The sequence below is a fragment of the Phyllobates terribilis genome, unplaced genomic scaffold (genome assembly GCF_046119375.1).
Source record: "Phyllobates terribilis strain yellow unplaced genomic scaffold, ASM4611937v1 Scaffold_13__5_contigs__length_258822181, whole genome shotgun sequence".
Lineage (NCBI taxonomy): Eukaryota > Metazoa > Chordata > Amphibia > Anura > Dendrobatidae > Phyllobates > Phyllobates terribilis.
Window position 1 is genome coordinate 175,953,635 of NW_027362773.1, and position 15,051 is coordinate 175,968,685.

General features: G+C 49.0%; 1 protein-coding gene across 1 annotated transcript in view; it reads left to right on the plus strand.

The window, feature by feature from the left end:
- The window catches only part of OTOG (otogelin), a 650,929-nt gene that overhangs the window by 28,984 nt on the left and 606,894 nt on the right, over positions 1-15,051 (plus strand). The window contains exons 7-9 of the mRNA XM_073657941.1: positions 9,340-9,446; positions 12,562-12,671; positions 12,872-12,997. Of these exons, the coding sequence (XP_073514042.1) occupies positions 9,340-9,446; positions 12,562-12,671; positions 12,872-12,997 (343 nt within the window). The remainder of the gene's footprint in view (positions 1-9,339; positions 9,447-12,561; positions 12,672-12,871; positions 12,998-15,051) is intronic.

Below are 15,051 nucleotides of genomic sequence, written 5' to 3' on the forward strand. Positions count from 1 at the left end.
ATAAAGCAGATTCTGTTATATATGAGACTGATCCCCAGAAGTAATGCCCCCAGACCGGTATCACATGTGCATCCTGCTCTATGTCGTTCTGAGTTGTCAGAGCCAGAATGTGATAGAGACTGTAACACATACAAGCAAAACAAATGACCAACTCTAAATGCATTATAACAATCTCAATATCATTTAGTAAGGAATAGCATTTATCATTGGTAATGCATTATGTCACATCTCATAGATATCAAAGAAATAACACAAATCATTAGTGATTCCTAATATCCTATGTCAGAAAATACAGGGATTTAGCACTTATCATAGATAGTCCCTTATATCATGTCCCAAATGCAAAGACAATCTGATATCATATAAATAGACAGGGAGCAACACTTATCATTGATGATCCCTCATATCTCGTCCCAACGCGTTTCTCCCTGGTACTCTCCAGGGTTCATCAGGGGAACTGGAGAGGCAATCAATCCTTCTCTCCAGTCGCTCAGTCAGTGCTGCATATGAAGAAATGGGAACATCTCCCACATATATAGACACCCACACTCATCTCCCAATGTTCACATATTCGAATGTTTTAGCATATTCGAATAAAAGTTATATTTTAGGGGTCTAATCTTCTGTTGGTTGTCTAGAGACAGGTACTGACCCCAGGGTGTAGCAAGGTCTGTAACACACAGGATCCACCTCAGACAGGTTGTAGGAGCAGGAGACTGGTCAGGGATGGCTCGGGAGCAGGGCTCTGGTCAGGGATGGCTCGGGAGCAGGGCTCTGGTCAGGGATGGCTCGGGAGCAGGGCTCTGGTCAGGGATGGCTCGGGAGCAGGGCTCTGGTCAGGGATGGCTCGGGAGCAGGGCTCTGGTCAGGGATGGCTTGGGAGCAGGGCTCTGGTCAGGGATGACTCGGAAGCAGGGCTCTGGTCAGGGATGGCTCGGGAGCAGGGCTCTGGTCAGGGATGGCTCAGGAGCAGGGCTCTGGTCAGGGATGGCTTGGGAGTAGGGCTCTGGTCAGGGATGGCTCGGGAGCAGGGCTCTGGTCAGGGATGGCTCTGGAGCAGGGCTCTGGTCAGGGATGGCTCGGGAGCAGGGCTTTGGTCAGGGATGGCTCGGGAGCAGAGATATGGTCAGGGATGGCTCGAGAGCAGGGCTCTGGTCAGGGATGGCTCGGGAGCAGAGCTCTGGTCAGGGATGGCTCGGGAGCAGAGCTCTGGACAGGGATGGCTCGGGAGCAGGGCTCTGGTCAGGGATGGCTCGGGAGCAGGGCTCTGGTCAGGGATGGCTCGGGAGCAGGGCTCTGGTCAGGGATGGCTCGGGAGCAGGGCTCTGGTCAGGGATGGCTCGGGAGCAGAGCTCTGGTCAGGGATGGCTCGGGAGCAGGGCTCTGGTCAGGGATGGCTCGGGAGCAGGGCTCTCGTCAGGGATGACTCGGGAGCAGGGCTCTGGTCAGGGATGGCTCGGGAGCAGGGCTCTGGTCAGGGATGGGGGAAAGTGTAAGGGGGGGCAGTTCAGGGTCCTGGACAGAGGACTATGGGCTCAAGTAGGTAAATGGCCAGGGGATGGAGGACAGGAGTAGGGGACTGGTCAAGGGTTCACAGGTATAACAAGGTGGCTGGCCAGTGGATGGGTCAGAAGTAGGAGACATGTAACACATAATACATAGTCTAGATGTGGAGTAACACAGTAATACAGACTTGAAATCAGTGTATGTTTGGTAATATGACAGATATCACATGTAACACATAATACAAAAGCCTTCAACTATGACAAGGTGACCTTTTAATATGGATGGTCCCCAAACAATAAATGTCTTACCTCTCTGTGTCAAAACGGCCTCATGTGAATGGGAGTGAAAAGGAATCCAGGCATAGTGCGCAATGAAAACCCTATGTAAGAAATATGGGTGGATAAAGAGCCGGACCCTGGAGGGGCCACACACCCTGATATGTAGTGCATCAAAAAGAAGAAAAAATAAAGCACCCTTATCCACCCATCTTTCATATTAAAAGGTCAACTTGAAGTGGTTGGTGGCTTTTGCACTCTTTTTTTGAACAAACGCTAGCTAAGTACTGTGAAAGATAACAACCGAGAAGGGGTCGCACAGATCCACCCACTGTTATCTTATCATCAAGGGAACATAATTCTACTGCCTCCAATTGCTAGGACAATTACTCAATTGGCTGGCAAGTGATGGACGAGACCGCAGCTGTCTCCACTACTAGGCCAGTTATTGGGGAAATCTCAGTGAGCGTATGGTATATACAACTCTGATTCCAACACATGGAATATATGTATATACCCCCATATGATCACTGCCAGCTAAGCAATAACCAAAATAACTACTCGCTGCCACCATTAATTGTTTTACAGGCCCATTGGACACCCATCACAAGTAGCATATGGCTTCCAGAGTGCTATTTACAGAGCAAGAGAAACAGAGCTATTAAACTTTATATTTATTTCAGAAAGATAGGCAATGTTTAACAAAAAATATATACAAAAGATCTTACAAAGGGGACAAAACAATACTGCATATACAATTACATAAAATAAAAAGGAGTAACAAAAGAAAGTTACTAAACCTGATGTCTGTAGCATCAGCGTCTCTGCCCCCTGCCAGGCAGAGACGTCGTCCCTCTCACCTTCCAGCTCCCCGCGCGGCGTCCTCCTGCGCTCCTCTTGCTGCTGCTGCCGGCGCGCGCAGCTTCCTGGGCACTGTGCTTAGGGCGCGCGCGCGCGCTCCCTCTCTCTTAAAGGGGCCGCGCGTGCCGTCCTAAGGAGTCTCCGGCCAATAGCCGAGGGTCCTCCCATATATAAGGCACCTCCTCCAAAATGGAGGTGCCCGAGCAAAAGTTGATGCACAGCATACTTACCTCTGCTTCAGCCCTCAGGTACAGTTGCCAGCCTGACTACTGTTCCAGTCCGCCAGCCTGACTGCTCTCCAGCCCCGACAGTCTGCCTTCCATTCTACCCGCCAGTCTGTCTATGGGCAAGTCCGCCTGCTTACCAGGAAGCACTTGCCTGTTACCTGCCTGCTACCTGCCGTACCTGCTAGCCCGCTCACCTGGGAGCACTCGCCTGTTACCTGCCTGTTACCTGATAGCCTACCTGGAGGCTCCTGATGTCACTTGCCGTAGCCTACTTGGAGGCTCCTGCTGTCACTTGCCGTGACCACCTGTCTGTTACCTAGAGACTTCAGCCTGCTCTGCCGTCACGTGCCGGGACCACCCGTCTGCTAACCTAGAGACTTCTGCCTGCTTGGCCGTCACTTGCCGTGACCACCTGATAGCCTACCTGGAGGCTCTTGCTGTCACTTGCCGTGACCACCTGTCTGTTACCTAGAGACTTCATCCTGCTCTGCCGTCACGTGCCGTGACCACCTGTCACTATCCAGAGACTTCTGCCTGCCTGTTGTGTCCATCCGCTATATCGGTCAGTCCCAGTCTGCTGACCCGTGGGAGCCACCTGCTCTCTTACAAGGTCGTCCCCAGAGTAGCACCTGGTCCCTCTGCTCGGTCCCTCCCTGGTCACGGAGTCGTTAGCCGCCGTACGACCAGGGTCGGGCTGAGTTGATACTTAGTTACGCCCCTCTGGGTCCCTCCTTGCACCGCGGCACAGAGGTTCCACCACCCGGATCCGTAACAATGTCACAGAAATGACTCCGATTTATGGAGGGAAGCACTCCTGGTGAAAACGTCCGGTGAAAAATTGGGTCAAGCCTACACAGCAATGTATCTTCCTGACAATGAGCAAAGATCATAACTGGCATTGGCTGTTTATTAGCACAAGTTACACCCACATTCCTCCCCTCTGGTGACTCATAACAGGGCTGGACTTCAGAGAACTATAGGATGTGTCTTAGTCTTAAAAAATATGAGATTCACAACATTTACAATATCTTTGCTCCTGAAGGTGCAGGCTGTAACATCCGTGGTAGTGGAACCACTGTGCCGTGGACTGAGGAGAGCTTGGAGGGGCATAACTAGGTGAACACCTGACTCTTCGTTAAGGCCCCTGATGGTGGTTTTAGACTTGGCTCCAGATGGACGCCAGGTGCTACCCCAGGATGGATCTAGGCTGCATGGCAGCTGACCCCCAAAGAGGCAGAGAGCTCGAACGGCAGGTGCTGGCAGGGATGGTATACTGGCAGGCATGGCTGGTATACAGGCAGGCACAGCGAGTGCAGGCAGATATGGCTGGTATACAGGCTGGCACGGCAAGTGCAGGCAGGTATGGCTGGTATACAGGTATGGCAGGTGCAAGCAGGTAGGCTGGTATACCGGCAGCCATGGCAAGTGCAGGCAGGTATGGCTGGTATACAGACAGGCAGGTGCTGGCTGGTATGACTGGAAAGTAAGAATCTGGCACTCCCAATTTCAGTGAAGAGATTTCAAAAACAATTTTTTATTATCATGATTCATTAGAGTTAACGTTTCGGCCTCATTCGGCCTTCATCAGAACCAGGATCTGCCCAATGGATACAAGGGGAGTCAACCAGTGGCAGGGTTGTATGGAAGAGAAAAAAATATTGATGCTCAGCATCAATATTTTTTTCTCGCTGCATAATACACAGTTTAGATGGGGGGCACAGCACATGATGAAAAAATGGAAAAACCTTTTCTAAACATCTTGATTCATTGAGTATCGAGTATGAGCCCCACATGCAGAAATCTCCGCCCTTCCATGCCTGGGCATGTAATTTCTCATAAGTGTCCTCGGAGACGTTTTCCCACATGACAGCGTGAGGCCGCATGTTCCTCATACTCCTGTGAGATGCCTGAACGTGTCCCCATGGCTGCAACTTCCCCAGACTTGTTTCTCATCAAGCCAGAGGCGTATCTAGATGTTCAGGGGGGCAAAGCATCTGAGGGCCCCTAACCAGTATCCCTGATTACAGCTATGGTGGCGCACCCCGATAGTGTATGTAGGAGAACCTCAGCATCTGAGGGCCCTGTTACTGAAAATAATCTCCTTACAAAAACTAACTCAGATATTACCTTTACATAGTGACCACATAGTGGTAGAGACCAGTCCTGCAGAACATAAAGAAGATCACAGTGCAGTTATAGATGGTAACTTACCGCTGATGTTCTTTCTGAGCCGTTCACTTTTGCCATCTTTTCCAGACGACCACAAATTCTCCAGCCAGAGATTACAGCACAGATATATCTGACCTCTTGTTCCAGAAATATTGAAAATCTTTCCCTCACTCTTTTCCTCCAAACTGCTCTTCCCCCCTCCCTTATCGACCATCTGTCAGATTAGATAAGCTGGCAATCTAGGGAGCTGTCTCTATGCAAATTAGCACACACAGGAGAAGTGGCTAATAGGCAAATGCTAGTACAAAGGGAGCTACTAACCCAATTAACATACGAGTGTATTTTCTAGTGGCACCGGCCTATGATAAATATACACCTAGGTGAGAAGGATGTAGTTCCTCACTTCAAAAGAATTCTCTCTCACCTCCAGGGCATCCCCCTTTTGCTCAACAGAAATCTGCAGTCTTCCCGGCGCCGACTCGAAATATGGAATATCGGAAGTTTTATACTTACGATAATAATGGGACATATAATTTTAGCGGCAAGGTCAGCTAAGGAACAATAAGCATATTTTTCCATAGCTGTGAGCCCCTCCAGTGAGCTGAGGCGCAAAAGTACCAGAATAACGGACCGCAGCTATGCCATAGTCTCTAAGGAAAGGTAAATTCGTAACAAAGAATATGGCGTCACTTCTAAGCTTCTGCGATCAACCAGCAATAAGTTATCGCGGAAAGTTAGATATTTTAATAAAAATATGAAGGTTGGAGTCCAGCCCACGAGATGTCATCACAGGGGAAGTGTGGGCAGGTTTCCCCTTTGACATAAAAGATCCAGCCGAGGATGGCTCAGTACTCAGGCCGGGAGTATATATTTCATATAGCACGGGTCACGTTCAATAACGGTCAATTAGAGCGCCTCCCCTACAGCTAAACGGAATCGTCTCTGCGATCTTTTTAGGAAGTTCTTCTTTAATCCCATTTTATTTGTGTAACTGTATATTCTATATTGTAATGTCTCCCTTTGTAAAACCATTTGTATATTTTTCATAAACACTGCCTCCCTTTTTGATTAAATATAAAATTTAATAGGCCAATTTCTTTTGTCCTGTAATCGTTCCTCCCCCGAAGCCATACGCTACCAGAAAGCAGGCGTCCGATCAGGCCTGTATTATATTTTAAAATTGATCGGTGGTGGCAACGAATAATATTAATTGGGCTACCGTGAAGCTGGCAGTACGGGGGCATATACACATATTCCATGCATTGGAATCGGAGGTGTGTACGCCATACACTCTCTGCTCGCTTGCCAATAGCTACGTAGTGAGTAATCGGGATCGTGTGTGTGCAAATCCCTGGCAAATATGACACATCTCACATCTCCAGCCCCATCCTCATGTATCTCCAACCTGCACAAACTCCTCATCCTGCTGATACCCCAATACTGAGCCGCTGCTGCCATATGTGACCCCATTACTGCACCTCATAATACCCCACATAATAATGCCCACCACTGTGCCCCCACATAATAATGCCCACCACTGTGCCCCCATATAATGCCCACTACTGTGCCCCCACGTAATAATGCCCACCACTGTGTCCCTATGTAATAATGTCCACAACTGTGCCCCCACATAATAGTGTCACCACTGTGCCCCCACATAATAGTGTCACCACTGTGTCCCCACATAATAATGTCATCACTGTGTCCCCACATAATACCACCACTGTGCCCCCAAATAATGCCACCACTGTGCCCCCACACAATAATGCCCACCACTGTGCCCCCACCTAATAATGCCCCCATATAATAATGCCCACCACTGTGCCCTCACATAATAATGCCACCACTGTGCCCTCACATAATAATGCCATGCTGTGCCCCACATAATAATGCCACCACTGTGCCCTCACATAATAATGCCACCACTGTGCCCCCACATAATAATGCCCACACATAATAATGCCACCATTGTGCCCCCACATAATAATGCCACCACTGTGCCCCCTACATAATAATGCCATCACTGTGCCCCCCACACAATAATGCCATCACTGTGCCACCACATGATAATGCCATCACTGTGCCCCCACTTAATAATGCCATCACTGTGCCCCCACATAATAATGCCATCACTGTGCCCTCACATAATAATGCCACCACTGTGCCCCCCACATAATAATGCCATCATTGTGCCCTCACATAATAATGCCAGCACTGTGCCCCCCACATAATAATGCCATCACTGTGCCCCCACTTAATAATGCCATCACTGTGCCCCCACATAATAATGCCATCACTGTGCCCTCGCATAATAATGTCATCACTGTGCCCTCACATAATAATGCCACCACTGTGCCCCCCACATAATAATGCCATCACTGTGCCCTCACATAATAATGCCATCACTGTGCCCCCACTTAATAATGCCATCACTGTGCCCCCACTTAATAATGCCATCACTGTGCCCCCACATAATAATGCCATCACTGTGCCCTCGCATAATAATGTCATCACTGTGCCCCAACATAATGCCACCACTGTGCCCCCCACATAATAATGCCACTACTGTGCCATCACATAATAATGCCACCACTATGCCCCCCCACATAATAATGCCACTACTATGCCCCCCATAATAATGCCATCACTGTGCCCCCCATAATAATGCCATCACTGTGCCCCCACATAATGCCATCACTGTGCCTCCACATAATAATGCCACCACTGTGCCCCCACATAATAATGCCATCACTGTGCCCCTACATAATAATGCCCACCACTGGTCCTCTTACAAAGTAAAATGTGCCAGTTAATTGGTAAAATTGCACCCTAGAAAATGTTAATGCCCTGTGCAAATGCCTTAGAGAACAGTGCCCACATTTTGCCCCCTAGAAAGTAATAATGCCCCATGTGTGCCCATTTGACGGTCACATTACCCTAGTGTCCTATAACAATATTGCTTCTTAAGTGCCCACTTAAAATCTAATATAGTCTACTGATGAGTCCCCCCATATACAGCTCCACAATCTATGCACAGTATGATGTACCCCACAACTCCATTATACTTATCAGGATGGGCCCACATCTCCCTATATACAGTATGATGTAACCCCTACATGGTTTGATGCCCCCCAGTTGCCCTTCACACTGTATGATAGCCTCCTACAGTAGTCCCTCACAATGTATGATGGCCTGCTGTAGCCCCTACATGTTGTATGATGGTCCCCAGTAGCCTCCGCACTGAATGATGGACCCAAATAGCCCCTCCGAAATGCATGATGGACCCTAGTAGCCCCCACACATTGTATGATTGCCCTTACACTGCATGATGGCCCCCAGTTACCCCCCCCCCCCACACTGTATGATGGCCCCCAGTAGCTCTACCCATGCTGAATGATGGACCTCAGTAGCCCTCTACACTAAATATTGGACCCCAGCAGCCTCCCACACTGTATGATGGCCCCTGGTAACTCTCCCACATTGTATGATGGCCCCAAGCAGCCCCCCACTCTGTATGTTGGCCCCCAGTATACCCTCACTCTGTATGATGGACCCCTAGTGGTCCCCCCCCATACTACGAGATAGCCCCCCACTCTGTATGATGCCCCTCAGTTGCCCTATCTGCACTGATTTATGGCCGCCACACTGTATATTAGTCCACAGTAGTCGGGCCCCACAAGTACTATTAAAATTAAGAAAAAGCATCTTCTACTCCCCTAAGCCTGGCGAGCCCGCTGACGGGATGAAAGCATGGGCAGAGCAACGTGATGACATCGCCTCCTCCACTGCGTCCCTGTGCCGCTCTGTAGGATACAGTGGTTATCTTTAGCGCCATGCACACCAGTACAATTTAGGGTGGTGATCGCTCTGGATGGGCTCCTGTGAGAGCGGTGCCTGGGGCGACCGCCCCTCTGTCCCCCAGGTAGCTATGCTACTGTATCCAGCACATCAGCGACATCATTGGTTGGTGAATCCAGTGGATCTAGATGGTTTGCCAAGTGTATTCGGCATCCTCAGATGACCATTAATGACCTCAGTGACAGCCGCCGAGGCCGGAGGTGCCGGGATTTCTGCACGAAGCTCAGACTCCGGACTGGAGAATCCAGAGGTTTTGTAAATATTGATACTGATCTGCAAACGATGAAAATATGGCACCGTCTCCATTGTGGGATTACCATCCTTCCACTCTTCCATCTTGGTGTTGCGGTTCCAGTGTTGCAGTAGCCTGGGGGGTGTTGATGATGGGTCTACGTTATATTTTGGCTACAGTCCATGATGACGGACACTTTCTTTCCCCATAGAAGGCGCGCTCTCTCTGTGCTTCGTTGCTGCAGTCTCCATTTCAGAGTTGCCATGAGTTGGTGAGCCCGCTGCCCTACACGGCGAGCTGCGAGGACGACCTGTGCATGTGAGTAGAGGGGCCCGGGGCCCCATTCATCCCGTCTTGTGCAGCGCTGCCTTCAGATTAAATCTAGAGGACAGATTATAGGAGCTTCTCTACTATATGCAATATGTATACAGGGGAGCGATGCTGTACTGGGCTCTGTCCACACTGGTTATTACTGAATGTCAGTCATGGGCTCGGTCCACACTGGTTATTACCGAATGTCAGTCACGGGCTCGGTCCACACTGGTTATTACCGAATGTCAGTCATGGGCTCTGTACACACTGGTTATTACCGAATGTCAGTCATGGGCTCTGTACACACTGGTTATTACTGAATGTCAGTCATGGGCTCTGTACACACTGGTTATTACCAATGTCAGTCATGGGCTCGGTCCACACTGGTTATTACGGAATGTCAGTCATGGGCTCGGTCCATACTGGTTATTACGGAATGTCAGTCACGGGCTCGGTCCACACTGGTTATTACTGCATGTCAGTCATGGGCTCGGTCCACACTGGTTATTACCGAATGTCAGTCATGGGCTCGGTCCACACTGGTTATTACTGAATGTCAGTCATGGGCTCGGTCCACACTGGTTATTACTGAATGTCAGTCATGGGCTCTGTACACACTGGTTATTACTGAATGTCAGTCATGGGCTCGGTCCACACTGGTTATTACTGAATGTCAGTCATGGGCTCGGTCCACACTGGTTATTACCGAATGTCAGTCACGGGCTCGGTCCACACTGGTTATTACTGAATGTCAGTCATGGGCTCGGTCCACACTGGTTATTCCTGAATGTCAGTCATGGGCTCGGTCCACACTGGTTGTTACTGAATGCTTAGTCATGGGCTTGGTCCACACTGGTTATTACGGAATGTCAGTCATGGGCTCGGTCCACACTGGTTATTACCGAATGCTCAGTCATGGGCTCGGTCCACACTGGTTATTACTGAATATCAGTCATGGGCTCGGTCCACACTGGTTATTACGGAATGTCAGTCATGGGCTCGGTCCACACTGGTTATTACCAATGTCAGTCATGGGCTCGGTCCACACTGGTTATTACTGAATATCAGTCATGGGTTCGGTCCACACTGGTTATTACGGAATGTCAGTCATGGGCTCGGTCCACACTGGTTATTACCAATGTCAGTCATGGGCTCAGTACACACTGGTTGTTACTGAATGTCAGTCATGGGCTCGGTCCACACTGGTTATTACGGAATGTCAGTCATGGGCTCGGTCCACACTGGTTATTATGGAATGTCAGTCATGGGCTCGGTCCACACTGGTTATTACGGAATGTCAGTCATGGGCTCGGTCCACACTGGTTATTACCGAATGTCAGTCATGGGCTCGGTCCACACTGGTTATTACTGAATGTAAGTCATGGGCTCTGTACACACTGGTTATTACTGAATGTCAGTCATGGGCTCTGTACACACTGGTTATTACTGAATGTCAGTCATGGGCTCGGTCCACACTGGTTATTACTGAATGTCAGTCATGGGCTCTGTACACACTGGTTGTTACTGAATGCTTAGTCATGGGCTCTGTACACACTGGTTGTTACTGAATGTCAGTCATCGGCTCTATCCACACTGTTTATTACTGAATGTCAGTCATGGGCTCTGTACACACTGGTTGTTACTCAATGTCAGTCATGGGCTCTATCCACACTGGTTATTACTGAATGTCAGTCATGGGCTCTGTACACACTGGTTGTTACTGAATGCTTAGTCATGGGCTCTGTACACACTGGTTGTTACTGAATGTCAGTCATGGGCTCTATCCACACTGGTTATTACTGAATGTCAGTCATGGGCTGTATCCACACTGTTTATTACTGAATGTTAGTCATGGGCTCTATCCACACTGGTTATTACTGAATGTCAGTCATGGGCTCGGTCCACACTGGTTATTACTGAATATCAGTCATGGGTTCGGTCCACACTGGTTATTACGGAATGTCAGTCATGGGCTCGGTCCACACTGGTTATTACCAATGTCAGTCATGGGCTCAGTACACACTGGTTGTTACTGAATGTCAGTCATGGGCTCGGTCCACACTGGTTATTACGGAATGTCAGTCATGGGCTCGGTCCACACTGGTTATTATGGAATGTCAGTCATGGGCTCGGTCCACACTGGTTATTACGGAATGTCAGTCATGGGCTCGGTCCACACTGGTTATTACCGAATGTCAGTCATGGGCTCGGTCCACACTGGTTATTACTGAATGTAAGTCATGGGCTCTGTACACACTGGTTATTACTGAATGTCAGTCATGGGCTCTGTACACACTGGTTATTACTGAATGTCAGTCATGGGCTCGGTCCACACTGGTTATTACTGAATGTCAGTCATGGGCTCTGTACACACTGGTTGTTACTGAATGCTTAGTCATGGGCTCTGTACACACTGGTTGTTACTGAATGTCAGTCATCGGCTCTATCCACACTGTTTATTACTGAATGTCAGTCATGGGCTCTGTACACACTGGTTGTTACTCAATGTCAGTCATGGGCTCTATCCACACTGGTTATTACTGAATGTCAGTCATGGGCTCTGTACACACTGGTTGTTACTGAATGCTTAGTCATGGGCTCTGTACACACTGGTTGTTACTGAATGTCAGTCATGGGCTCTATCCACACTGGTTATTACTGAATGTCAGTCATGGGCTGTATCCACACTGTTTATTACTGAATGTTAGTCATGGGCTCTATCCACACTGGTTATTACTGAATGTCAGTCATGGGCTCGGTCCACACTGTTTATTACTGAATGTCAGTCATGGGCTCTGTACACACTGGTTATTACTGAATGTCAGTCATGGGCTCGGTCCACACTGGTTATTACTGAATGTCAGTCATGGGCTCTGTACACACTGGTTATTACTGAATGTCAGTCATGGGCTCTGTACACACTGGTTATTACCGAATGTCAGTCATGGGCTCGGTCCACACTGGTTATTACCGAATGTCAGTCATGGCGACTGTTCCAGATCTGCGTCTTCTGCAGGACTCTGGTGGATCTTGTGAGTCCACCATGCCTGACTTGTGGCGGCCAGTCTGGTGTCGCTCATTTGTGTGTCCCGGACTTTCCACTATTTGTATTTGCTTCCAGGTCAAATAATGAAGTGAGCACATGGTGCAGAGCAATGGCCGAGTACGCCCGCGCCTGCGCCCACGCCGGACACCTGCTGCAGGGATGGAGGGAGATCTACAGGAAATGCGGTACATTACCCCTGTTAGCGTATCTCCTGTATCTAATTCTAGTGTGTATTACTGCTTCCAGTGTCTAATCCTCTCCTGTGTGATACTGTCTGCTGAGCTGTGTATCTAATCTATCATATGTGATACTGTCTGCTGATCCATGTATCTAATCCTATCATATGTGATACCATCTCCTGTGTTGTGTATCTAATCCCTGGCAGAAATCTCCTGTGGCGCCGGCCTGGTGTACAGTGAATGTATCGCATGTTGCCCCACCTCGTGCCAGCAGAGGGCGTCGTGTCTGGACAGCGAGATCTCATGTGTGGATGGCTGCTATTGCCCAGAGGGTAACTCATCTCCACGCTGCCTTCTTTTGGTGGGACGGGGCAATTCCTGCACAGAAACTTCAATAACGCTGACATTTCACTTATTGAAGTGGCCAAATGAATGGCAATGAGGATCTCCCATATAAAACAATGGGGCGGTTGGTGGCACTTTTCAGCTCGAGTTCAGTTTTCTGTGTGAACATAGTCATAATCCCGGACTCTTTGCAGTGAGGAGCCATTCTCCCCGTCTGCTGCAGGCCATCACTATCACCGGTTGGAAAAGGTCCCCATGCATGATACACTGCTCAAAAAAATAAAGGGAACACTTAAACAACACAATGTAACTCCAAGTCAATGACACTCCTGTGAAATCTACCTGTTCAGTTATGAAGCGACGCTGATTGTGAATCAATGTCTCCTGCTGTTGTGCAAATGGAACAGACAACTGGTAGAAATGATCGGCAATTAGCAAGATACCCCCTATAAAGGAGCGGTTCTGCAAGTGGTGACCACAGACCATTTCTCTGTTCTCATCCTTTTTGGCTGTTGTTTTGGTCACTTTTTCGTTTTGCCATTGCTCTCACCCCTAGAGGTACAGTAGCATGAGGCGGTGTCTACAGTACAACCCACAGAAGTTGCTCAGGTAGTGCAGTTCATCCAGGATGGCACATCAGTTCGAACTGTGTCAAGAAGGGTAGCTGTGTCTGTCAGCACAGTGTCCAGAGCATGGAGCAGATACCAGGAGATGTGGAGGGGGCCATAGAAGGGCAACAACCCAGCAGCAGGACCACTACCTCTGCCTTTGTGCAAGGAGGAACAGGAGGAGCACTGCCAGAGCCCTGCAAAATGACCTCCAGCAGGCCACAAATGTGCATGTGTCTGCACAAACGGTTAGAAACCGACTCCATGAGGGTGGTATGAGGGCCCGATGTCCACTGATGGGGGTTGTGCTCACAGCCCAACACCGTGCAGGATGCTTGGCACTTGCCACAGAACACCAGGATTGGTAAAGTGGCCACTGGCGCCCTGTGCTCTTCACAGATGAAAGCAGGTTCACACTGAGCACATGTGACAGACGTGACAGAGTCTGGAGACGCCGTGGAGAGCGATCTGCTGCCTGCAACATCCTTCAGCATGACCGGTTTGGCAGTGGGTCAGTAATGGTGTGGGGTGGCATTTCTTTGGAAGGCCGCACAGACCCCCATGTGCTTGCCAGGACAAAGGATTGTGGAGGAGGATTCTATAGAAAGAAAAAAAATGGAAATTCTTGAAAAGTAGGAGGACACAGGATTGTGGAGGGAGGATGAGGACAGAGTGGTCTAGAGGCAGGATGAAGACAGAAGAATCTGGAGGGAGGATAAAGATAGAGAGGTCTGGATGGAGGATGAGGAGAGATAGGTGTGGAGGAGGGCTGAGGAGTCTGGAGGAGGACAGATGTTACACGAATGCAGCTAGGTTCAGATAGGGCGAGACAGGTTTCATGAATTCGTTGGGATCCTGGGGGAACCGTTACCCAGGGCGACCATAGGCTGCAGCTTCTCTCAGACACCCGATAGAATAAATTGCTGACTAGACACATCTGACAAGAGTCTTCATAAACAGTTGAACATTGGAGTTTAATCAAGTAAGGCCAGTACCATTTAACTCTTTAAAGCAACAGGCTTCACCACAGTACAGTCTATTAAAGCAGGCACAGTAACGTCAGTCTCTTCAGTACCATATTTCAGCACAGATTAGATCTCTTTGCAGCACACGTCTATGCATACACAACCACAGGTTTTTCCTTCACAAGGACACAATAGTACACAGCATTCTTTATCCTGCATGGAAATGGAGGGGAGGGGGTTAGCTTCCCTCCTGACTTGAATTCTGTTCACTTGCCTTCTGTGAGATACAGATCACACACCACCTTTCTCTTAGGCTCCAGCCAGACTAATAAACAAGTTCCCCACAATCACCCTGGGGCTCTGCTAAACACTCCCTTTCTCCTGTGACTGTGTTAACCCCTCTAGTTGCTGGATGCTTCTGAAGCACAGCACTTCCTGTCTCTTGTGACTGTGTTAACTCTAATAGTT